Here is a 23,225-nt window from a genome sequence, read left to right as displayed (position 1 = left end):
CAGCCGCAGCTCACCCTCTCGGTAAGCACCCATATCCCCAAATCATGCGTTTTGCCGTGGGGCGAAGTTAGAGTTCGTCTCTTTCCGCGTGGCCAACGTTGCCGAGACCGGGGATTGTGCAAGCTCTGGATGCGGGTCCAGGGTCAATTCTGCCCGGTCTAGACCCGTGGTGAGTTTTTGGGGTTGAGGGGTATTAGTAAGTGATGGTTTGGGGGGCGGTTCGGAAGTATGCAAGCGTTTTGGTGAAGGTGGTTTGGCTGGTAGTTGAATGGCCGGTTGTGGTTGGCATTATTCGTTCTTATTATAGACCTGCTTGGTGATTGGACGGAGTTGTTGCTCTGCAAGCAAAGACAGTGACAGCTTGTCCGCGTCCCTTTTCGTCCTCGGTGACCGGACTGCTGCTTGTCATCTCCTTGGCCACCGACGGACTCTAGCTGCTGTGGCCATCCTTCTCTGTACTGGAAGGCAGAGAGCCCTTCCGACATGTCTATGAGAGTGAATAGTCGTGGCCTTGGGAGGTTCGTGCTGAAAGCAGGAAAGTGGGCCGGGAGGCTTGTGTTTGTATCTGTCCCTGTCATCTCGTGAGTGCATCTACACCAGAGTTCGAAGGACGGTATAGTTTTCATTGGGTTTCCCATGAGCATTGTAAGGGACTGGTGTAAGCTTGAAACGGCTCAGATTCCTGCTTAGTTCGCAGGACTCTCGGTTCCCTCTCAGTCCTTCCAAAGCTGGTTGCTTTTATACCCTTTCAAAAGGTCACGCCTGCATCACTGTCATGCACGATGCGGGCTGTCATCAGACTTGCTTGCTATTATCTCTATCGTAGCTGTCTGTCTCCGCCGTCGTCCGGCTTCGTCCGCCCTCGTCCTCGTCCGTCTCTATCTATGCCAGTCATACACGTGAAACTCTTACAAGTACAAGCCCTCGGGCTCGCTCTCCTGCTTAGTGCGCAGGACTCTCTCCCTGGCAGACCGGAAGTCCGCCATCTGCACACGCATACGGCGCTCGCGCAGGGCGAGCAGACCGGCCTCGGAGCAAATGGCCTTGATGTCGGCACCGGAGAGATCGTCCTTCTGCGAGATAAACTCCTCGAGGTCGACGTCATCGTTGAGCGACATCTTGGAGGTGTGCAGCGTGAAAATCTTGCGCTTGGTGTTCTGGTCGGGGTTCTCGAAGAGAATCTTTCGGTCGATACGTCCGGGACGGATCAGGGCAGGGTCGAGCGTCTCGATCTTGTTGGTAGCCATGATGACCTTGACGTCACCACGGTCGTCGAAACCGTCGAGCTGGTTCAGAAGCTCCAGCATGGTTCTCTGGACTTCACGCTCACCTCCGGATGTCGAGTCGTAACGCTTCGTGCCAATAGCATCGATCTCGTCAATGAAGACGATGGAGGGGGCGTTCTCGCCGGCAACCTAGTGATGTTAGTAATATGACAGTAGCAGAGAGTGATTGTGCATACCTGGAAGAGTTGGCGAACGAGACGGGGACCGTCACCGAGATACTTCTGGATAAGCTCACTTCCGACTATACGCAGGAAGGTGGCCGAAGTCTGGTTGGCAACTGCCTTGGCGAGCAGCGTCTTTCCGGTACCGGGAGCACCGTAGAGAATGACACCCTTGGGCGGCTTGATACCCATCTCCTCGTAGAGCTCGGGGTGGAGCAAGGGCAACTCGACCGACTCTCTGACTTCCTGGATCTGTGTCTCCAGACCACCAATGTCGGCGTATGACTCTGTGGGTGCCTTGTCCAGCTTCATGACACTGACGAGAGGGTCGGCGTCGTCGGTCAAGACACCAACGATGCTGACGCTCTTATGGTGAAGCAGCACACTGGCACCAGGCTCGAGCAGATCCTTGTCGACGAAGCTCATGATGCTAACATAGTACTCGGGACCAGTAGTACTGCTCACGATGGCGTGATCGTCATCAATCATCTCCTCGAGCGTGCCGACACCCATTGGGCTACCACGCATGTCATCGACCCGACCACGCTCATCGGCGAGACGGTCGACATCGCCTTCGGGGCCGACGGCAGCTCCTTCCTTAGCAGCCTTGGCCTTGCGGAGGCGCTCCTGGTTCTCGACGTACTCCTCCTCGAGGATGAGATGGTCGTGGATTCGTTGCATTCGCAGCAAGCGGAGCTTGCATCTGCTCGTAGGGAAGACGGCCGGGAGCTTGGCTGCAGCGCTGGTGCCGGCAGCCTTTCTCTTCTTGCGGCCGACTCTGGTGGTAGGGCGTGGGGGAGGCTCGTACTTGGGCTTCTCCTTCTGTAGAGATGTCAGTTAGATATGGATGCTTTAAGAGGGTTGTTTGAGATCAGTTCGATGGGTTAGCTGCGTCTGCGTACCTTCTTGTCCTTGTCGTCCTTGCCGTCGCCTCCCCCGCCCATTCCACTCTGGTTCTGTCCCATGGCGTCTCTCTAGCCGTCGTCCGTCGTCTCTGTAGCTGGTTTGTGTGTGTCGTGTGTGAATAAACGCAAAAATTGGACGGCGTGGTGGTGGTGGTGGGAGCTTGTGATGATGATGAAGTTGGGTGGACGCGAGCGACCAGGCCAGGGTAGAGGTCGACGAGGTGCGAGGCTGCTACTGCTTGCGTCTTGCGTAGGTAAGCACGTTGGTGGCCGTACCTGCCTCGTACCTTCCTTGAGCACAGACCCTCTACGGCAGGCGCCAGAGGAACGCGCAGCTTCCCTCCCTCGGGCTATTCCTCTTCCGGAAAGAACGCTCCAAAGTCACGTGCTCCGTCATACTGATTAGTCATCTCCAAGGTAAGAGGCAGGTGCGACCCGATGCTCCGTCCCTCGGCGCCGGCTTCTCCACTTTATGGCGGCCGGCACCTAGAACGCGGAAGCTGAAAGAGGCTTACTCTACTGCGTAGACCTGCCCATTTATCGCAATTCTTACACCCTGTGGTGGTTATTCAACAGATCTATAAGCTGCTGACTGTTGTGACTCGTCCTCATCATTCTTTCTGTCCCCATTGTCCTTGCTCTTGTCGTCCATCATCGTCGTCCGTCGTCGTCTTCGTCGCTGTCCTTGTCGCTCTTGTTGTCCTTACTCTTGTCGTCCGTCATCGTCTGTTATGATCTCCTCTATATTTACTTCCTCCTGCTACCTGCCCTTCCCTTTATCTACCTCACTATCTACTTACTTCGCTACCTACCTACTTCTCCTTTTGCTTACCTCTTCCTTGCCTACCTCAATCTTATCTCCTCTCTGATATCTACGCAGAATCGTGACGGTACGCTATTTACTCCAAAAAGCCTATGCACGCCTTGTACATCACCTGCAACAACCCATCTGACGCTGTTATCCGCCATCCAAGCCGGCCTGCCCGGTTCTGAACCTTTCGGTAACTCCGAGCTTGCCATCGAGGTTCAGCATTCTTGCATCTGGCAACTAATCCAGCGAATCGTTTTGCGCCTCAACTCCCGGAGCCTCGTCACTGGAGCGTCGATGAGCTCGCGTGACGTCGAAGGGGTGGACAAATGAAGCATTTCCTTTCCCTCAAGGTAACGGAAGAAAGATCCACAAGAGTCACGCGGTAAACAAGGCTTCGTGAGCTGACCGTAATACTTTCAAATCTCGAATGATATCCAGCACCCCTTTAGCCAGAACTTCAAATTAGTTGAGAATAAAAGACCGCCTGTGTATCACACCTTACTTCTTCTCACTTTTCACATTGCACTGGTCCTCGTTATTCACAACACCATGTCTCGTCAAGGCTATCGAACCGCACAATGGGAGGGCCAACCCCCTCCGATTAAGCAGCGCCCGTGGTGGAACGTCCGGCATCCAACTGCAGAGAAGTCCCCCCACAGTCATGACAAAGACACCCCCTTCCAGTGGATGATTTCCTCCAACCATGTGGTCCCAGGCTTCGATCACCCATCCAAGCAGGAGAACTCGCCGTGGTGTCTGCTTCTCAGATTCATGCTGATGGACCTTCCACATCAGATTATGCATGATATAAGCCTTCAGTCGTGGGCCGAGCATCCCGCCCCGCAAAACAAAGCAGCCCTCCAACGCCCTACTGATATTGCTCCCTATGGCAAGCGACATCAGAGATGGGGCCGCCGGTTTCTATTTTCACCACCGGCCTCCTGCCAATCTCACGAAAGCGACGGGAAATGGCTAGTTGTTGCTTATCTCTGGAGGGAGAGCAAGGAGTGGCTAGAAACCGTGGATATAGGGGAACTCATAGCGTCTTTGCATTGTATTAGGTAAGAAACGGCAAGTTCTAACAGTAAAAACGGTTGACTGACATTTCCAGCCAAAAGTTTCATGAAGGTTGCTTGACTCCCACTCAGGTACCAAACATTGTCAGGATTGGTACAAGATGTACGAACTTCGGCGCATATCGGCCGGACATTCAATCACGTTAGTTGATCTCCTACATACAAAACAAAAGTCTTACGCGGCGAAGAGGGAATGGGTCGGCACAGAGCCTAGAATTTTCTCCGATCAACTCAGAACGTACATTAACGCGTTCTGCGACATTCTGGATAGCGGCGGAAGGCAAAAGCCTAGTTCAACCGCCCAAAAGCTATCTGAAAGAGAAGCTGAAGTGCATGCTGGGGCTGTGTTTCAAGGTCAAATCCCTTCTAAAAGGGAAGCAGTGGGACATGTCGAAGCTGTCGGTCCCGTTTAAACACGGTCTTAGAGGAGCGTCGAGGGAGATGTTCCAAATTTCACGTTTGCGATTGGGGTCACTCTGAGATATTAGCCAGTCATGTACAACGATGAACTCTTGTGGTGGCTTCGCAAGGCTGATGTTGGTGGGATTTATCAAGGCTTCGATTATGCTACGAGGTATGTAGTACGCGTAAAAGCGCTTCTTGAAGGGCTGGCAAAGGAATCGCAAGACCATTAGCAAAGTCTCGTAGATCCAATGAATAATCTTAAAAAAATGTTTGCTACTTTCTTACAGATTCGTGCCTTATGCTACGATTGCTGGGCGAATCCGGTTCTACAGCCCCTTCATACGTTACCACTCCATTCTCGTTGATATTGGGTCATGCCTCTGAAAACTATTACATCTACTCGCTGAAGTTCTCTTTAAGTTGCAAGAAGAAGTCTCGTATTATCAAAGCTGATAGATTGAAGTAATAAATCCACAAGGTTGTCGGCTACATTACTGTACAGGTTCCACCTCTAGCCTTAGGCTGGCTTTCAAGCTTCTCTACCACGACGGCCTCGTCTTCAAAAAACTCTTTCATGTACTCATCCTCAGAAGACTCATTGACAGGAGCCTCGTCAGCTATCACATATGACGAGTCTCTCGCACACGGACACGAACCCGGCCGCTGTCGCTTCTCATTAAGAACCTGGGATTCCTTACCCCTCAACTGGGTGAGGTTTTGGTGCATTGATGCAAGGTTTCCCGTCAATGTCCCCGTCACAAAGGCCCCGTAATCTTCGTCATCAACTGGCTCATCGACCACCTCACACGACTTGCCATCTTTAGATACCTTCTTTTGGTAGACCAGGTCCCAGTGATAAAGGATGAGGCTGTCTGGGCCCTTTTCTTCGACCCGGTGGTGAACATCGTGCCTGGGGTTAAGGTCAGTTGAGTTCCCTACGTGTCGGATTAGAGATGCGGACGGGAGTGGCTTACCGTATGATTGGGGAGAAGGCTGCCAGGCGTCTGATGTCAACGCTATCTACCCAGTCTCGGCTCTCTCCCCATACGTGGGCAGCTATAAGCCAATTGCCAACGCATTCCAGGCTGCCAACGCAAGCCAGGTCATAAGAGTAATGGGGTGCTACGTCTGTGAACACATATCGGCGGCCCCATTTCTGGTCAGGCTCGTCCGTGGGACTATTCAGAGGCTGTCGTACTAAGGAGTCTGGCACTGCATGCTCCTCTTCGTCCCACGATTTGAAAGTGCCGTCGGCCTTTTGCTGATGCGGGTCAACCAACATGGATATGATTAAGAGACGCCAAGGTGAGGCCAGTAGTCGGTTCTGGTAGCCCGGAGCGACGTGGTAAGACGAGACTTTCCATTCGAAAGGGCTCTCTGTTTGCTCTTTGATGTAGGCATCTAGGATGCCCCAGTTTGTACGATGATTTGAGGGAGGAGGACTGCGGCCTTCACCCTTCACGGTATGAGTTGCTGACCGAGACATGTTGGCGATGATGATGCTAGAGGATAATGTTGAATGAACTTGAGGGGTGTCGAAAGTGACCCATCACGGCTGCTTAAATATTGAATAACAAGCCACCCGGGTCATGGGGCTCAAACTTCGCAGCAGACCACAATGGTGGGTTTGAATTTTCGGCCCATACACGGTCTCCGACAGCCTCAACCGTCAATATTTGGCCACACAACCCTGGGGCAATCGGCAATTGGACCAAAGTTAGAATTAAGGAAAGCCATAAATGCAGGAAGCTCATTAAGGAAATAGTGAAGCATCTTGACCATAAAACAAGAACAGGTGAAGGGGCATTATCCGGGCCGACCTCAATTCTGTACATGTCCAACGCGAGATTCAAACTCTAGCAGCAGACACATAGACGGGTATCCTTCAATATCCACGACATCACAGCTGGATCAAAGAAAGAAATTCTGTCAATGGAAAGTTCGAATGATTGGGGCCGTGGGGACGTTGGGGACGTTGTACATTGAGGAAATACCCATCTTACCACTCGAAATTTGGTCTTGCCACTTGCTGTGGTAGTACTTCAAGGTTCCTAAATCAGTTACTTGGCATAGATATCTCAGAGAAATTTTAGCTCTTTTTCTCAGTTCATTCCTGTTGTGTTTGTTATCTGTCATTTCCCTTGTCCCTTTGTCCCTGTGGTCTTTATTGTTACTACTTTTGTCTACCTTATCATATGGATCATTTGGCATTCTTCATCTAACAGGACAAGGCAGAAAAGTCCTCTCATTTGACATGTCAATCTTCACTGATTCGTTAAATATAGCAGCCCAATCACCATCAGTCATCAGTACTCAGCTCTGTGCAGTACATAAGTTAGGTAATAATTGGCTGCAATAAGACGTTCAAACATGACAGCACCAGTGACATATGCTCCAGAACCCCTCCGAACCCCACAGACCCGTTCCAGGTTCCCCTCCAGCGGGTGCAAGGGCGCTAATGTTAGTGCCGGTTCGCACGGACCATTCCAGCATCATCTTTCTGAGGGGCACGTCCGCCTTCCATCTTTCCACCCTCCCGCTTTGCAGAACGACCAGACCCAAACACTTCAGTGCGCCTCACTTGACCTCACCACCTTTCAACTGCGTATCCCCACGAAGAATCTTCAAGGGAAGACACCTAGCACGACGACAGGTGTGAGAGACAGCATCAACAATAGCAACAGCAGTTCAAATATACCATTCCATCATCAGACAACCAAGCCACCCACCATGTCGAGCCCAAAGGAGAGGCGAATCCTCAAGGAGCTGAACGACATCAGGAGCGATCAGGACAACTCTGGCGTCTTCGCCCAGCCGATTCAGGAGAACAACCTGTTGCACCTGAAGGGCACCTTCCCCGCGCCCCCCGACACCCCCTACGCCGGCGGCCAGTACACAGTCGACATCAAGATCCCAGACAGCTACCCATTCAAGTCACCCATCATCAAGTTCGACACCAAGATCTGGCACCCCAACGTCAGCTCCCAGACCGTGGGTCTTCCCTCCCCTCCCCTTCGTGCCATCAGCTAACAAAATCCTCCACCAGGGCGCCATCTGCCTCGACACCCTCGGCTCCGGCTGGTCCCCCGTCCAGACGATCAAGACAGCCCTCCTCTCCCTCCGCATGCTCCTCGAGTTCCCGAACCCCAAAGATCCGCAAGACGCCGAGGTCGCCAAGATGATGCTCGAGAACCCCGAGGCCTTCGCGAAGAAGGCGCACGAGTGGGCCGTCCTGCACGCAGGCGCGCCCTCGAAGGACTTTGACACGACAAAGTACCGCCAGGAGGCGGCCATAACCAAGGGCGATGACTCCCAAAGGTGGGTTTGCTTGATGTTTGAACAGAGGGGAATATCCGACTGATGGTGGAAAACACAGTTACATGGGCTACAACAAGGACCTCGTGGACCGCTTCGTAAACATGGGCTTCGAAGTCGACGCCGTCGTCGAGGCCTTCGTCTTCGTGGGTATCGATCGCAACGGCGGGGAGGACTACGAGCTGGAGGAGGCGTATATGGGCGATATCACGGCTCGGCTCCTCGGCGAGCAATGATCCCCGTGGTCCGAAAACAGCGACATCACTTTACAACGGTACAGAAGGGGATGCATCACCATGAAAGAGAATGGACCATGAGGGAGAGAGAGGGAATCGCATCGAATAGGGAGTCACGTTAAACATTATAGAATCAGGGCGGGTCGGGCATCGAACATGGCTGGTGAGCGGACGGGGAAGGGGCCGGATCTTGCTTTTTTTCACGCACAAGAGGGGAGAGGACTGTGCCGCAACGCATGGACTCGGCATACATATTCTTTTTTTACGAGGCTGCCGGACTTTGTGTCTTCCCAAACCTCATGGCGGCACGACAAACACGCAGCTTCCGTGGCATGCGTTTCGAAGGGCGGCCCCGGGGGTTAGGCGGGAATTAGGCCAACGGCCGGAGCACTCTCCCTCCATCAGACATTGGCTAAAAGTCATCAGAGACTTTTGTTTCTTACCTGCATCACGGACATGGCGTTTAAGGACGAGGGAGTTTACAATTGGAACCGCATGGGGACACTCTTACAGTCGGCTTTTAGTTTCTCGCTTCGCGAAATTTCAAGCTTCAATAGTAGAGCACTCCCATTTCATCGTGTAAAATGCATCAAGCCAATGCATGGAATGTAGCATCCAGCGCTTCCAAGCTGCAGGCCACTTTCCCCGATTACGGATCCCTCACAATGTGAAAGGTCAGGCAAGGCTGTCTGAGGTGTCTGCCAAATGCCTGCATCCATTGATCCGGCGTCTGCTCGCCCCATATTTCTACCTGCGTCGGGCCGGCCCAGGCGTGATTGTTTCCCCTCGGGGTTCGGAGACGGACGACCCCTGGCACTCCCCTCCACCCCCGGTATGGGGAGTCGTACGACGGGACGAATTAGATGCGGGAGGGGTACGGTTTTGTGTAGCAGTCGGCAAGTACGCCATAGCAGCATAATATATAAGGCACTTCCGCGATACACGGCGCACGCGAGGAACAAAAACTGGGGCATTTCCTCTAATTCTTTCTTGAATTTCCCTCCCTGCCCAGCGTTGCCGAATTCCAGTCTATCGAGTTTCATGGTGGGGGAAGCGGCGCGGCGGCAAACATCTCGACGACGTTACACACATACGACACACGATGCAGGAAAATCGCCTCGTTTCCTCCACGCCCAGATGAGCGCGCCTTGGGCACCGCGTCGGCGGACTGCTACCACGCTTCAAACAGGTCTCTTTAACATGTTACGTACACAGGTTCACTTAGTATTTTCCTCCTCTTCTTTACGGTTTCGTCCCACGCAGGAGGTGATGGTTTCATCGAGAGTTCTGAACGTCGAGCGCGCGCGATTTACAGGAGGTCGCGGCGGACGAACTCGTCGTACAGGGCCTTGCCGAGGCCGGCGGGGGAGGGCTCGACGATGACGCCGGCGGACTTGAGGGCGGAGATCTTGGAGTCGGCACCGCCCTTGCCGCCGGAGACGATGGCACCGGCGTGACCCATGCGGCGGCCGGGGGGCGCGGAGATACCGGCGATGAAGGAGACGACGGGCTTGCCGCCGTTGACGGTGTTGTTGGCGCGCAGGAAGTCGGCGGCGTCCTCCTCGGCGGAACCACCGATCTCGCCGATCATGATAATGCCGTCCGTCTCCTCGTCCTTGAGGAAGACGTTGAGGCAGTCGATGAAGTTGGTGCCGGAGAAGGGGTCACCGCCGATGCCGACGACGAGGGACTGGCCGAGGCCGGCCTGGGTGGTCTGGTTGACGGCCTCGTAGGTCAGGGTGCCGGAGCGGGAGACGATACCGATGCGGCCGCGCTTGTGGATGAAGCCGGGCATGATGCCGATCTTGCACTGGCCGGGGGCGATGATGCCGGGGCAGTTAGGGCCGACGAGGCGGGTCTTGGATTGCGTCTTGAGCATGTTGGTGATGCGGACCATGTCTGGCGAGGTAAGTGTAAGCTTATCGGAGCTTGCAAGTGGGGAAGCTTCGGTGTGGGATGTGAGGTGAGTATGTCGACGTACCATGCTGGGGGATACCCTCAGTAATGCAGACGACGAGGGGGATCTCGGCGGCGATGGCCTCCTCGATACCGGCGGCGGCCAGAGGGGGGCTGTGTGCTGGGGTGTCAACTCGGGTCTCTTGATATGTTCAAGCAAGCTTCTTTCGCGACGTGATGACGTACGGGACGAAGATGGCAGTGGCAGTAGCGCCAGTCTCCTTGACGGCCTCGCTGACGTTGCCGAAGACGGGGAGACCGAGGTGCTCCTGGCCGGCCTTCTTGGGGTTCGTTCCACCGACGACCTTGGTGCCTACACGGGTGGGGGAGAAAAGATATCAGCCTCGGAGATTGTCTTTATAGACGCGCGGGATGCGCAATTGCGGTTCGGAAATAGCATCGCGTACCGTAGTCGATGGCCTGCTGCGCGTGGAAGCTATCGCGAGGGAGATACGTGTTAGCCAGCTTGCACACACCATTTCTGCTGCGTTCTGATATCGCCAGCTGGCCGAGCTAGGGGCGGCGGGCGTCGGACAAAGATAACACCACTTACGTTCCCTGCTTGCCGGTGAAGCCCTGGAAGAGGACCTTGGTCTCGCCGTTGATGCGCAGGTTGTCGATGGTCTTGGTGTAAGGGCCGGTGGCGGCGCTGTAGGACCGTCTGGCGGCCTGGTTCAGCAGCTTGCCTGCCGGGCGCATCTGTCTCGAGAAGGACTGCATGCTGGGCGTCTGTGTGGTTGCGTGTGGGAAGTGCGTTGAAAGGAGAAGGAAAGGATGCGCAACACAAAACGGTGTGGCGCAATTAAAGAGACCGAGTCGGTGGGGGGGCGGTGGGAGGACGGAGGATGGAGGGGAGAGTGGCCGAGGAGAGCGAGATGCTGCAAAGTTGGAGTATCTCGGTAAGGTAGGTATCGTAAAAAGAGACAGGACAGGAGGAGCTGCAGCAATTCACGTCACTTTCCGAAAAGAAGGGTCGAACTGGCACCAAGCAAAACTTGAACCGAGCTCTTTCGAGACAATCGGGTCTGCAGCGCGAGCCACGGGGCCTGCAGCCCGGGAAAACCCGCACCAGTCGGTCGCAATAGATAATCCGGCCGGGCCAATTACCGGCTGCAGATTGGGGCACGGTCAGCACCCCACTGCTGTCTGACGTGTGGCGGTGCGTTTTCTCTCAAGGTGTGGCTGATTACCCCACCATCCCACGCCAGCGACCTGCATTTGACGGTCCCTCCAAAATTTCCCAAAAGTGAGGGACAGCGACTAGTGGTGACTCCAGCTCTTTGACCTTGCGGAGATTGATATTGCAAACAACAAAACCCACGACGAGCCAGACGAAACGAAACCCCAGAGCACTGAACATCGAAACAAAGCATCCGCCATATCACCTACATCACCTTCCACCATGGCGACCGCGACCGTCACCGTCACCAAGACGCGGACCTCCAACGTCAACCTGCCCCCCGAGAACGAGCGCTTCCTGCGATGCTGCGCAGACATCGCCAACGCCCTGATCGAGGACCATGAGGCCGTTCGCGACCCCAAGAAGCCCCAGAGGGATCTGAACCTCAACTCCCTGCGCAACAAGTTTGCGCGCAAGCACAAGCTCGCCAACATCCCGCCCTTGACAGCCATCATCGCCGCCATTCCCGAGCACTACAAGAAGTACATTCTACCGAAGCTCATTGCGAAGCCAATCCGTGGGTCTCTCTTACTCCACATGACACGAGTTTGACTGACATATCCCAGGCACATCATCTGGTATCGCAGTCGTCGCCGTCATGTGCAAGCCACACAGGTGTCCGCATATCGCCTACACCGGCAACATCTGCGTCTACTGCCCAGGCGGCCCCGACTCCGACTTTGAGTACAGCACACAGTCCTACACCGGATACGAGCCGACATCGATGCGCGCCATCCGAGCACGATACGACCCTTTCGAGCAGGCCCGCGGCCGCGTCGACCAGCTCAAGTCCCTCGGCCACTCCGTCGACAAGGTCGAGTACATCATCATGGGCGGCACCTTCATGTCCCTGCCGGTCTCTTACAGAGAAGACTTCATCGCACAGCTGCACAACGCTCTGAGCGGCTACCAGACGTCGAACGTGGACGAGGCAGTGGAGGCCAGCGACATGAGCAACATCAAGTGCGTCGGCATCACGATCGAGACGAGACCAGACTACTGCTGGCAGCCCCACTTGACCGACATGCTGCGGTACGGATGCACGAGACTGGAGATTGGAGTGCAGTCGCTTTACGAGGACGTTGCGAGAGACACAAATCGCGGTCACACGGTCGCTGCCGTCGCCGAGACATTCTGCCTCGCCAAGGATGCCGGGTTCAAGGTCGTCAGCCACATGATGCCCGACCTGCCGAACGTGGGCATGGAGAGAGACCTAGACCAGTTCAGAGAGTACTTTGAGAGCCCCGCTTTCAGAACAGACGGCCTCAAGATTTACCCGACGCTTGTTATCAGAGGCACAGGTCTTTACGAGCTGTGGCGCACAGGACGTTACCAGAACTACACACCAAACGGGCTCATCGATCTAGTCGCGAGGATATTGGCACTGATCCCACCATGGACGCGTATCTACCGTGTCCAGCGAGACATTCCCATGCCCCTGGTCACCTCCGGCGTTGAGAACGGCAACCTGCGCGAGTTGGCGCTGGCGAGGATGAAGGACTTTGGCACCACATGTCGAGACGTGAGGACACGCGAGGTCGGCGTGAACGAGGTGAAGAACAAGATCCGGCCGAATCAGATTGAGCTGGTGCGACGAGACTACACGGCCAACGGCGGTTGGGAGACGTTCCTCGCCTACGAGGACCCGAAGCAGGACATCCTTGTAGCCCTTTTGCGTCTGCGCAAGTGTACCGAGAAGTACACCTACCGCGAGGAACTCGTCGGCCAGCCGACCAGTCTCGTGAGAGAGCTGCACGTATACGGCACGGCGGTGCCGGTGCACGCGCGTGACCCGAAGAAGTTCCAGCACCAGGGATTCGGCACCCTCCTCATGGAGGAGGCGGAGAGGATAGCGAGGGATGAGCATGGCAGTGAGAAGATTAGTGTCATTTCTGGTGTTGGTGTGAGGAGCTACTACGCCAAACTCGGGTATTGGCTTGATGGGCCGTATATGAGCAAGTGGCTCGACGGCCGACCTGGACCGGACCAGGCTTGAGCGGAGGGTTGATGATTCAAGACCGAATTTTGGCGGGTATCGGAGGCTGATATAGACGGAGGACGTCGGCCAGCACTGAGAGAGCGGCGAATGAATATGGCAGCCATGTGCAGCAGACTCGTTCATCGCCACGCGGTCTCCGCCGCGGTGTGCTTAGGGAGGAATTGGTCAACGCTGGCTTCCCTCAATCCGCAGCCTGCGCCTTGGGGAGCGTTGCGTACTCCTCCAGCTTCTTCTCAAAGTCGGCCAGGGCTAGCAAGACCTCAGGCACCGCCTCATCAAGCGCGCGCGTCTCTGTGTCTGTCATGGGACGAAGCACATAGCTAGAAACCTCCTCCCGGTCGCGCCCCTCGGGCCGGCCAATGCCAACCGATATCCTCGCCCACCTTGCGCCCTCGTAGTCTGACTTTTTCAGGTTCCTGTTGATGCTCTTGACGCCGTTATGACCCCTGTGGCTGCTCAACCACTTGCGCAGCCGGACGTCGCCCAGGCCCAGCTCGAGGTCGTCGTGGACGACGACGAGATGCAGCAGGTCGACACGGCCCCCCATGCGGCGCAGCTCGCGCTCGAAGGCGCGCTTGACGAAGCCGCCTGACACGTTCATCTGCGTGGGCGATTGCAGGAGGGAGTAGCGCTCGCCGATGGAGGCCTGGCAGCCCTTGCCGGCGCTGAAGTCGGTTGTCCTGGAGAAGACGGGCTGGGCGGGGAGGTAGGTCTGCAGGTGCTTGAGGATGCGGTGGCCGGCGGAGTGGAGGGTGTCGGTGTAGGGGCGCGGGTTGCCGAGGGAGATGAGGAGGATGCGGGCGGCGGCTTGTTTCGGGGCCGCCATCGTGTGCGTCGGCTGCGGTGGTGGTGCTTGGTTGTTGTTCGGGTTCGGGTTCGGGGGTCTTGGAGATTTTTGGGTAACGGTTGGAGCTTGAAGAATTGGAGGTTGCGATTGGAGGTGGGGCCCGGATTGCATAAGGCTGCATAAGGCGGGTGTGTATGTTGTGCACAAGGTTTTTGGTTTCTGGATAAGTTATGTAAGCGAGGGATAGCTCAGTTGCTGGTGACAACTCCTGCACTTTGAAAAGGAAGCTGACACCGTCACCAGGAGCTACTGATAGCACAAAGGAGAAGGTGAAACGGTCCTAGATAGATGCCCGGGCAACCAAGAGTCTGAAATCTTGAAGAAGAAATAGTTTGAATGAGCAATGGACAAAGGGGATTTGCTTTCACAGGTGCTGCATGAGACTATAGGATAAGGGACTGTGGGATGAGAAGAAAGCATCTTCCCACGTGCAACTCTCACTTACAGTGAATTGAAGAGAGAACAGTCAAAACAATCTGAAGTTGGTGACACTTTCAACTGAAGCTGGCTCCTTCATTTGCTGATCTTTGAAGTGATTCACATTCAGCCCTGTTAAGCATAAAAGCAGCCCAACCAGAGTGGACCCGGCAAAGCGGCACTTGCGGCCAGCGCTGCGCCACAGCTCACCCGGCGCTAGGCACACCACAGCACCTGTTGGAGGGGCCAAGGCCGCTAAGGACGTGGCGCAGTCTGAGCCTCTGTCGCTGACGTCGGTTTTCCCGCTTGTTGCTGCCCACTGTTGCACTGCACTGCACTGCACTGTCTTCCATTGTTGTTGGGTTTCCCCAGCCTGGGTTTGAGTGATTCGTCCGCGCAATCAAAACCACCAAAGCCGCCCTTTCCCTTGACCTACAACAAACCTTCAGACGACGAAACAAACTCCCACCCTCCAAGGACGCACACACCTACCTCGAAACAGAGATACCCGACGACGACACGCGAGAATTAATACCTCAGCACAACGAGCACGACTCCCCGATTGGCATTTTGTGTTTTTTAAGTGGATTTGCCTGAGTGAGAGGAAACCGGCAAGATGTCGTGGGCAGGTACGCATTACGCCACTCGCGAAACCGAACGAAACCAAACCCCCTCCCGCGCAGAGGGACCGCGAAACACACATTGGGCAGGAACGAAGGCTGACGGGCTGCAGGATTCAAGAAGAATGTCAACCGCGCGACGACGCAGGTGATGATGAAGACGGGTTCGTCATCCAACGGCATTTCCCCCCGACGATCGGTTCTGACGCTTGGCAGGGCATGTGGAGAAGACGAACGACCGAGACTACGAGGTTGAGGAAAGGTGAGCACGGCACACACGCGACACGCCCGACCGAGAGCGAATTGCTGATTGGGCATTCCCTTTTGAATAGACGATTCAGAACCATGGAGGCCGCATCGTTACGGCTGCAGAAGGAGGCGAAGGGATACCTTGATTCGTTGCGAGGTGAGTTGCGTGTCGCCAAGACAGACGGTGGACAGGTTGGGCTGACGGATTGAAGCCATGACGGCGTCCCAGATGCGCATCGCCGAGACGATAGATGCGTTCTACGGCGACTCGGGCGCCAAGGACGGCGTGAGCAGGAGTTACAAGCAGGCCGTGGAGGATCTCGACGCCGAGACGATCAAGGCGCTCGACGGACCGTACCAGTACGTCCTTGCGGCCCCCCGCCCGGAAGTACGGCGACTGACGAAACCACAGACAAGCCGTCCTCGAACCCATCTCCCGCTTCTGCGCATACTTCCCCGACGTAAACGAGTGTACGTGCTCTCTACCCACCACCACGATGGCTAACATAGTAACACCATAACCCCGCAGGCATTAAGAAGCGCGGCCACAAGCTCCTCGACTACGACGCCCTCCGCGCCAAGGTCAAGAAGCTCGTCGAGAAGCCCGACAAGGACGTGACGAAGCTGCCGCGGGCCGAGAAGGAGATGGAGATGGCCAAGGCGGCGTACGAGCAGCTCAACGAGCAGCTGTCGACGGAGCTGCCACAGCTCATCGACCTGCGCGTGCCGTACCTCGACCCGTCGTTCGAGGCGCTCGTCAAGATCCAGCTGCGCTTCTGCGCGGAGGCGTACAGCCGCATGGCGCAGGTGCAGCAGTACCTCGACGCCGACACGAGAGAGCAGTACGCGCAGGGACACCTGGACCAGCGGGTCGAGCAGGTGTTGCAGGAGATTCGGGAGCTGAGCATCAGCGGCACGGTATAAGTTTGCGGCTAGGCTGCCCTGGGGACGTTTTCATGTGGTAATGGCGGTTCACGGCCGGAAATGGGATTTGGGGGGTTTTCCATTAATAGAGGATGGCCCCTAGACCTGCGTCACGACTGAGGGGGGGTTGTGTCTCCTGCCCCTTTTTCTCTCATGTATGAAAAATGACTTTTCTTAATTATGGGTATCATTGCTTTTTTCCGTTGCTCATTTCATCGAGCCCTACTTTTCGTCTCTATGCCGTTGTCGTAATGCTGGCGTCCATCTGGGTAGTCTGTTTCTCAGACGAGATGCTCATGAACCTGACTTTCATCCTCTACACCACTCCGCGGCGCCCTCCCACCCCTGACTCTTCCTCATCAACTCCACACCTCTAGCCTTCGCATCCCGCACCATGAGCTCCTAGCCCTTGACGCCGTTCTGCGCGCCAAACAGGTCGCTCAGGCTCAGCTTCCTTCCGATTGCCTGCATCGCGGGACCGAGCTCCTCCGCCTGGGGCGGCAGCTGCTGGGCGGCGCCGCTCTCCTGGAAGGCGCGCACCTGCTTCAGCGTCTCGCCGATCATGGCGGCGTTCATGACGCGGGTGTCGTCCTTGTCGGCGTGGATCCAGATGCCCATGACCTTGTTCTCCTCGGCGGCGCCGCGCAGGCGGAAGATGTAGATCTCGTCCATGACCTCGAAGTCGGCGACATCGCCGAGGTCGAGGATGACGTTCTCGAGGCCGCGGCGGTTGAGGACGAAGATGCAGGCGCGCGGGGCCGCAGGTACACCAGGGAGGGGGTCCTGCATGCAGAGGAAGTAGGTGCCCTCGATGCCGGTCTTGTCCCAGCCGGGCAGGGAGGGGTTGAAGGTGTAGACGACGGCGTTCGCGGCGATGGAGAGGGTGGCGTTGATGGAGGGGAGGTAGCGGCGCAGGACCGAGAGGTTGAGGTCGGTGTTTGTGCGGTGGAGGAGGGCCGGGTTCGGGTCCGGGACGGGGTGGGTGTCGAGGTAGTGCGCGGCGTCGGATTCGTAGTCGGACTGGACGGGGCGCGGGCCGTTGGAGGGGTGGCGGTTGTGGCCGCGTTTGCGGGGGGTTTGGCGGGACATGTTGGGTTGTCTGGTGGTGGTGATGGTGTTTGGTGACGGAATCGCGAGGTGTGAAGGCGCGGTTCGTAAGGCTGCGAGTACCTTGGATGAGGTCAGTTCTGAGGTGGGTCCGGCAGCCTTATCGTGTGGCCGGATCATCTTATCGCAGCTCACTCACCCCGCCAATGCCGGCTGTGGCAGTGCATCTCATACTGAGGGGATGTGCTGGACCTCAGCTGGGCCTCCCCCTGTCATTCCAAGTGACCCCCAAAAACACGGGCACTGGCCACTGAGGAAAGGGAGCGAGGGAGGGATGCACGTCACTGATGCCACCCACCGAAAAGTGCCCGACTCGCCCTGCCGCCCGGAGTCACAGACACTGACTGAGTGGACTGTCACTGCTACGTATTGTCACTGCAGAACAAGATCCCTGGGCACATCGTCTCGTGCTTCACCCGTTTCTTCAGTCTGGACCCTTTTGCTCCTCTCCCACATTTCTTTCCCCATATAGTGAAGTGCTCTCGACACCACCACCAACACGACAGCTTCGCAGCCGCCTCGTCCGGTATCCCTACGACCTTTGGGCCAGCTCCCGTCCCGTCCTCCGGTCTCCCTTCCCCCAACGCATAATCCTCACCATCCTGGTCCGTGACCTCACTTACGACGACTCTGCACCGAAAATACGAACATCATGCGCCGGACGACTCCGGCCTGATCGACCACCATCCACTCCCAAGCCACACGAACCCTCCCGAGCCCACCGGCGCAGCCGCTGTCCCCCCCTATATCCGCACCCAAAACCCCTACCTATCGTCTTTCGCCAAGTTCGAAAACTGCTCTGAGTACACACAAAGGCACCGCAAGCCTCGCCCTCCGCGATGGCGCCCTCCGACACCATCCCCTCGACGACCTCCGACCCCGTCGACCTCACCTCGACGCCCCAGTCCCTCGCCCGTGCCGTCTTCGCTCGCCGCGCAGAGTATGTCCGCCCACACCGCATCCGCGTCAAGATCGGCACCTGGAACGTCGCCGCGTGCCCCGGCACCGACAAGGACCTCGCGAGCTGGTTCGTGGACGGCTACGGGCTCGATGCGGCACTGTCACGGCTGAATGTGGGCGATGGCGAGACCGTCGAGACAAACCCGCCCATCCCTCCCACGCCGACGCTGGACACCAAGCTCGCCGCTGAAGATGACAATGATGTGGCTGAGAGCTCTTCGAACCCAAAGTCTCCAACGTCGACAACGTCGAATCCAAAGTCTCCAATCTCGAATTCGAACCCAAAGTCACCAGTGCCGGCTGCGGCTACGGCCACACAGCCGGACGCCGTGCACGTGGTTGGAGGCGACAAGATTGGGCTGTACGTGCTCGGCCTGCAGGAGATTGTCGACCTGAACATGGCGAGGGACTACATGAACCGGATGTACTCCGACCCGGGGCCCATAAACAAGTGGAAGGACGCTTTAGAAGCGGCCATGCCGCCCGGCTACGAGCTGGTGGCGGCAGAGCAAATGTCAGGCTTGTGTCTGCTGGCGTACGCATCTCCGGAGGTCGCCCCGACCATCAGCAACGTGAGCACTGTCTCTGTGGGCACGGGATTGTTTGGATACCTCGGTAACAAGGGTGCAGTCACGACAAGGATGCTGCTGGGCGAGACGACGCGCATGGTCTTTGTCAACTGCCACCTTGCTAGCGGCGCGGAGCAAACGTATCTTGACCGTAGACTTTGGGATGTCGGACAGATTATGTCTCGGACGCAGTTCGATCCCATCAACTTGGCCGGGGAGAACGACGCAGAGCCGGAGAAGATTGGCGACGAGGACTTTGCGTTTTGGCTTGGTGATCTAAACTTCAGGGTAGACGGGCTTCCTGGAAACGATATCCGACGGCTGTTGTTGCTGCATACACGCGGAGAGTACGATTTGGATAAACGGGGCCGCAAAGTCATCGCGGGCGGCGAAGTGCTGGTGGTGAAGAGCTCCAAGAGCGGCAAGGCGGAGGATAGCGACGATGATACGTCCACTATCGAAACGACGCTCTCGTCGGAGCCCAGTGAGCACGACTCGGCGAGCTCGCTGCCGGATCCTGACGAGTTTCTGCCGGACCCGAGCGATGACCCTGCCTCATTGCAGGCGACGCTGGATTCGCTGCTGCCGCATGACCAGCTGCGGCGAATTATTCAGGAGAAGAAGGCCTTCCACGACGGTTGGCGGGAAGGGCCGATTACGTTTTTGCCGTCTTATAAATACGATGTTGGGACTATTAGTCTGTTTGATTCGAGCGAGAAGCAGAGAGCACCAAGCTGGTGTGATCGGATTCTGTACCGGACACGAAAGGATAGGGAGGAATACGAGCAGCAGGTCAAGGATGCCGAGGAGGCGAAGAAGAAAGACGAGGAGATGACGGCACAGGGGCTGGATCATGCGACTGACGATGAGAGTGTCCTGTTCGACTACGACCCAGATGCGGACGGTGAGGAGCCTCCGCCGACTGGCGAAGCTGGTGTCGATTACGATGAGTACGACGAGGATGACAATGAGCCGGAGGAAGGTGTCACGAAAGAAGGCTTCACCGATAGGATACAGCTGGACATTTACACCTCACATCAACGGATCATCTCCTCGGACCACAAGCCCATCATTTCCGTCTTCACACTTGACTACGACGCCGTGGTGCCCGACCTGAAAGCGAAGGTCCACGCCGAGGTTGCAAAGGAGCTGGACCGGGCCGAAAACGAGGGGCGGCCGCTCATCACAGTTATTCTGGATAACCACGATCTTCAGGCCAAGGATGAGACGGGAGCGGTGGATATTGGCGAGGCCGTGGACTTTGGAGACATTGGATATCGCAGCAGACACACTGCCACGCTGACTCTCGCGAATACCGGGCGCGTCCCAGCCAAGTTTGCTTTTGTCGAGACGCCTACCATCGAGGACGACTCTGATTCGTCTAGTCCGCCGTCATGGCTCAGAACATCATTCAAACGGGCCGACGTTGAAGACGGAGAACAACCGGACCTCGGCAGTGAAGTGACACTCGAACCAGGCGAGACAATCAGCGCTGTCTTGGAGGTGCACGTCAACGACATGTCTCACGTAAGAGCCCTCAACGACGGCCGCTCATCGCTGGAAGACATCCTGGTTCTTCGCGTGGAAGACGGCCGGGACCACTTCATTCCCGTCCGCGCCTCCTGGCTCCCGACATGTTTCGGCAGATCGATCGACGAACTCATCCGCACTCCGGACGGAGGAATCCGCAAGTTCGTCAGGTCACGGGTCCCCAATGGCTCAGGCTCGATCCCTTATGATCTCGACGTCCATTGCGCGGCCCCCAAGGAGCTCTTCAAACTCACCGAGGCTGTCGAAGTGATGACCTCCCGCGCCATCGCCGACGCAAACATGATTGAGGAGCACCTCATCCCAGGCGACAAGCCCGGCTGGCCGTTCGACGACACGGCGTGGTTGTTCAAGGACAGAGACGCCCGCGACGCGCAGGTGCTTGCACTCATCGAGGCCCTCGACACAGACCAGCCCCTCGTCGACGCTCTCCCCGTTGAGACGCCCTCCCTGCACCGCCTCGAGGTTATTGCTGAGGTCCTCCTCCTCTTCCTGTCAGGCCTCACGGATGGTATCATCACCGCGTCCCTCTGGGCCAAGATCGAGGTCGCCATCCCGCAAGTCGCAACCACATCACGCCCCGCTCGCGAGATCGAGGACGATAAGACAGCCGTCCTCGACATCCTCGCCACCGCGCCGAATCACAATATCGCCTTCGTGTTCCTGACGGCCACGCTGTCCAAGGTTGTCTCGGAGCTCGCGCCGATCTCGAGGTCCGAGGTCGAGGCGCTGACGATGCCGAAGCCTAACCGGCGGAGTCTGAGCTTCAGGCGGCTAACTGGCGGGAATGCCGCGGCGGAGGCGGCGCTGGCGAGGCGGCGCACAAGGGAGAGGAGGGTCGCCGAAGTCTGTGGGAGGGCGGTTTGCAGGGTTGGCGTGCCAGCTGCGGCGAAGGAGAGGAAGGCTGTGGAGGAGAGGGTCAGGGGGGTTTTGGAGATTTTCGTGAGGACGCCGTTGGAGGAGGGATAAACGGGCAATCGAGCTAGGTAAATGAATTGAAGTGTGGTCTGAGTGAGTGCATGTGTCTCTGATGGTTGCTTCTGTTATGCGGGTATGGTGTTTGCGTTGTCGCACTCATCGTCGTTGTCGCCCTCTTCGTCGTCGTCTTCGTCGTCTTCGTCGTCTTCGTCCTCGTCGTAGTCTAATCATCATGCAAAGACTGGAGTAATGAGGTTGGTAGATCTCACCAAGTAAGCCCAATTCGTCGTAACTTGAGCTAGGGGGTCACGGTTATGCGAGTACTGGGAGTGGATACACGTACGCTATATATCTTGTAGTCAGAGACGTGCTTTGTCGTTTCCTTCGGAGCGGTAATCGGCCGGGAGCTTGGCTTGCAACCAGGGATTTGGGGTGATGGCGTATAAATTCGGCCATCAAGGACCGACGACATGAGACGCCGGGGCAATGTGCGCTGTGAAAGGTCTGCTTTGTTAGATTGGTGGACGAGTAAACAGATCGTCTTCATGTGGGCTTGAGCGAGCTGTGGCGGGACGGGAGATCACTGGATAGTGGTGTCCTGTTATCAGGGGAGAGTGAAGGCGAATAGTTAGTCGATGGTGAAGAGGGACGGAGTGTAGTTGGGGGCGCGACGCCTGCCGGGTTATTAGTTACGGTTCCTGCGGTTGTTGTGGTTGTCATCTTGTCGTGGCTGATTCTTGAGCAGCTCGAATGGCTTTGTAATCACACACACAGCTCACACAGCTCACACACATTTGTGTTTGCTTTTGAAGTTGAAGTTGATCGTGACCTGTACTTATACGCAAGCACGACAGTAGGGGGCTGCTCGGGAGGTTGGGGCAACAGCGGGCTGCGGCAAGACATGGCTGGGGAAGGGGGGAGAGTGTGAGAGACTGAAGAGTTGCAGGTATAAAAGGGGGAGGTACCGCTTAATTTCAAAAGCGGTAGACAATACAGTCGCATTAGAGTGGGTGCTATGTGTCGCGTGGCATGCGACGATGGACAGCGCGTTGGCGACAGGCGGGTAGTCGGGTAGTCGTTGACTTGACGCGGCGTTGGGACTTTGCCAGTGTCCTGCTTCATCTCTCTTGGAACATTTGTTGGGTATTCCGATGTGAGCTCGAATGGGTACTGGCATGCCTGCAGGCCTCCAACCTTCCGTATCCAGTCATGGCACCCTAAAGAGATTGGGAGACACCACTGGAGAACCCAATGATCTGCCGCCCGTTTGGTTTGCGATATTATTGGTTGGTATATCCTTGACTGGTGCCCTGCTTTGATATTTATACCTTTGGGATTGAGAGCCCATGGGATTGAGTAAGCGTCCTGTGAAGGTATAAAATGGCAAGCAAACTTGTTTTTGAAGGTACAGGTAACAAGTCTGATTGCTTCCTCTATTCCAAAATGAATGTGAAGCTGGCAAGATCTGTCGCCTAACGCTTTTGCATGGTAATCAAAGATCACATAGAACAGCTCAGGTTTACGCCTCGATGGCACACTCCCGCCATCATCTTGCTTGGTAGTAGGAGGAGTACGCGAGAAACAGAATGGTTCCTAAGTTCGGAACACGATACCCGACCACTCCAAGCGTCAAGTCTGTTTAGTCAACAGATCAATTGGCGTTTACCGTGGGCTTGTGATGAATGTTAGTAGCCGAGCATCGCAATACTTGATTGTCTGTTCTATGAGTTGGAACG

At 56.3% G+C, this 23,225-nt stretch overlaps 8 protein-coding genes across 8 annotated transcripts; 4 read left to right on the top strand and 4 right to left on the bottom strand.

Annotated features, from left to right (window-relative positions):
- Positions 1-908: 908 nt before the first annotated feature.
- Positions 909-2,412, bottom strand: MTS2 (26S protease regulatory subunit; the record flags this gene model as incomplete). The annotated part of the gene is made up of 3 exons (XM_053184487.1): positions 909-1,415; positions 1,463-2,269; positions 2,350-2,412. 3 exons carry the CDS (start codon positions 2,410-2,412, stop codon positions 909-911), a joined length of 1,377 nt encoding a protein of 458 aa, XP_053031555.1.
- A 4,962-nt stretch (positions 2,413-7,374) lies between these two features.
- COL26b_011831 (uncharacterized protein) lies at positions 7,375-8,195 on the top strand (the record flags this gene model as incomplete). The annotated part of the gene is made up of 3 exons (XM_053184486.1): positions 7,375-7,635; positions 7,691-7,962; positions 8,021-8,195. The coding sequence occupies 3 exons, from the start codon at positions 7,375-7,377 to the stop codon at positions 8,193-8,195; spliced, it is 708 nt and encodes a 235-aa protein (XP_053031554.1).
- Positions 8,196-9,504: 1,309 nt separating this feature from the next.
- On the bottom strand, positions 9,505-10,871 carry TCA8 (Succinate--CoA ligase [ADP-forming] subunit alpha, mitochondrial; the record flags this gene model as incomplete). The annotated part of the gene is made up of 5 exons (XM_053184485.1): positions 9,505-10,094; positions 10,177-10,265; positions 10,338-10,464; positions 10,559-10,587; positions 10,705-10,871. 5 exons carry the CDS (start codon positions 10,869-10,871, stop codon positions 9,505-9,507), a joined length of 1,002 nt encoding a protein of 333 aa, XP_053031553.1.
- Positions 10,872-11,553: 682 nt separating this feature from the next.
- On the top strand, positions 11,554-13,327 carry ELP3 (Elongator subunit; the record flags this gene model as incomplete). The annotated part of the gene is made up of 2 exons (XM_053184484.1): positions 11,554-11,848; positions 11,898-13,327. 2 exons carry the CDS (start codon positions 11,554-11,556, stop codon positions 13,325-13,327), a joined length of 1,725 nt encoding a protein of 574 aa, XP_053031552.1.
- Positions 13,328-13,511: 184 nt separating this feature from the next.
- Positions 13,512-14,156, bottom strand: COL26b_011828 (uncharacterized protein; the record flags this gene model as incomplete). Its single annotated transcript, XM_053184483.1, has 1 exon — positions 13,512-14,156. The coding sequence occupies one exon, from the start codon at positions 14,154-14,156 to the stop codon at positions 13,512-13,514; it is 645 nt and encodes a 214-aa protein (XP_053031551.1).
- Positions 14,157-15,559: 1,403 nt separating this feature from the next.
- On the top strand, positions 15,560-16,387 carry HOB3 (BAR adaptor protein Hob3; the record flags this gene model as incomplete). Its single annotated transcript, XM_053184482.1, has 4 exons — positions 15,560-15,620; positions 15,676-15,823; positions 15,876-15,934; positions 15,993-16,387. 4 exons carry the CDS (start codon positions 15,560-15,562, stop codon positions 16,385-16,387), a joined length of 663 nt encoding a protein of 220 aa, XP_053031550.1.
- A 402-nt stretch (positions 16,388-16,789) lies between these two features.
- COL26b_011826 (uncharacterized protein) lies at positions 16,790-17,476 on the bottom strand (the record flags this gene model as incomplete). The annotated part of the gene is made up of 1 exon (XM_053184481.1): positions 16,790-17,476. The coding sequence occupies one exon, from the start codon at positions 17,474-17,476 to the stop codon at positions 16,790-16,792; it is 687 nt and encodes a 228-aa protein (XP_053031549.1).
- An 857-nt stretch (positions 17,477-18,333) lies between these two features.
- On the top strand, positions 18,334-21,540 carry COL26b_011825 (uncharacterized protein; the record flags this gene model as incomplete). The annotated part of the gene is made up of 1 exon (XM_053184480.1): positions 18,334-21,540. The coding sequence occupies one exon, from the start codon at positions 18,334-18,336 to the stop codon at positions 21,538-21,540; it is 3,207 nt and encodes a 1,068-aa protein (XP_053031548.1).
- Positions 21,541-23,225: the final 1,685 nt, after the last annotated feature.

This window comes from Colletotrichum chrysophilum, assembly GCF_026319265.1.
Source record: "Colletotrichum chrysophilum strain AFK26 chromosome Unknown scaffold_153, whole genome shotgun sequence".
Taxonomy (NCBI): domain Eukaryota; kingdom Fungi; phylum Ascomycota; class Sordariomycetes; order Glomerellales; family Glomerellaceae; genus Colletotrichum; species Colletotrichum chrysophilum.
This window is presented reverse-complemented; position numbering and strand designations above follow the sequence as displayed.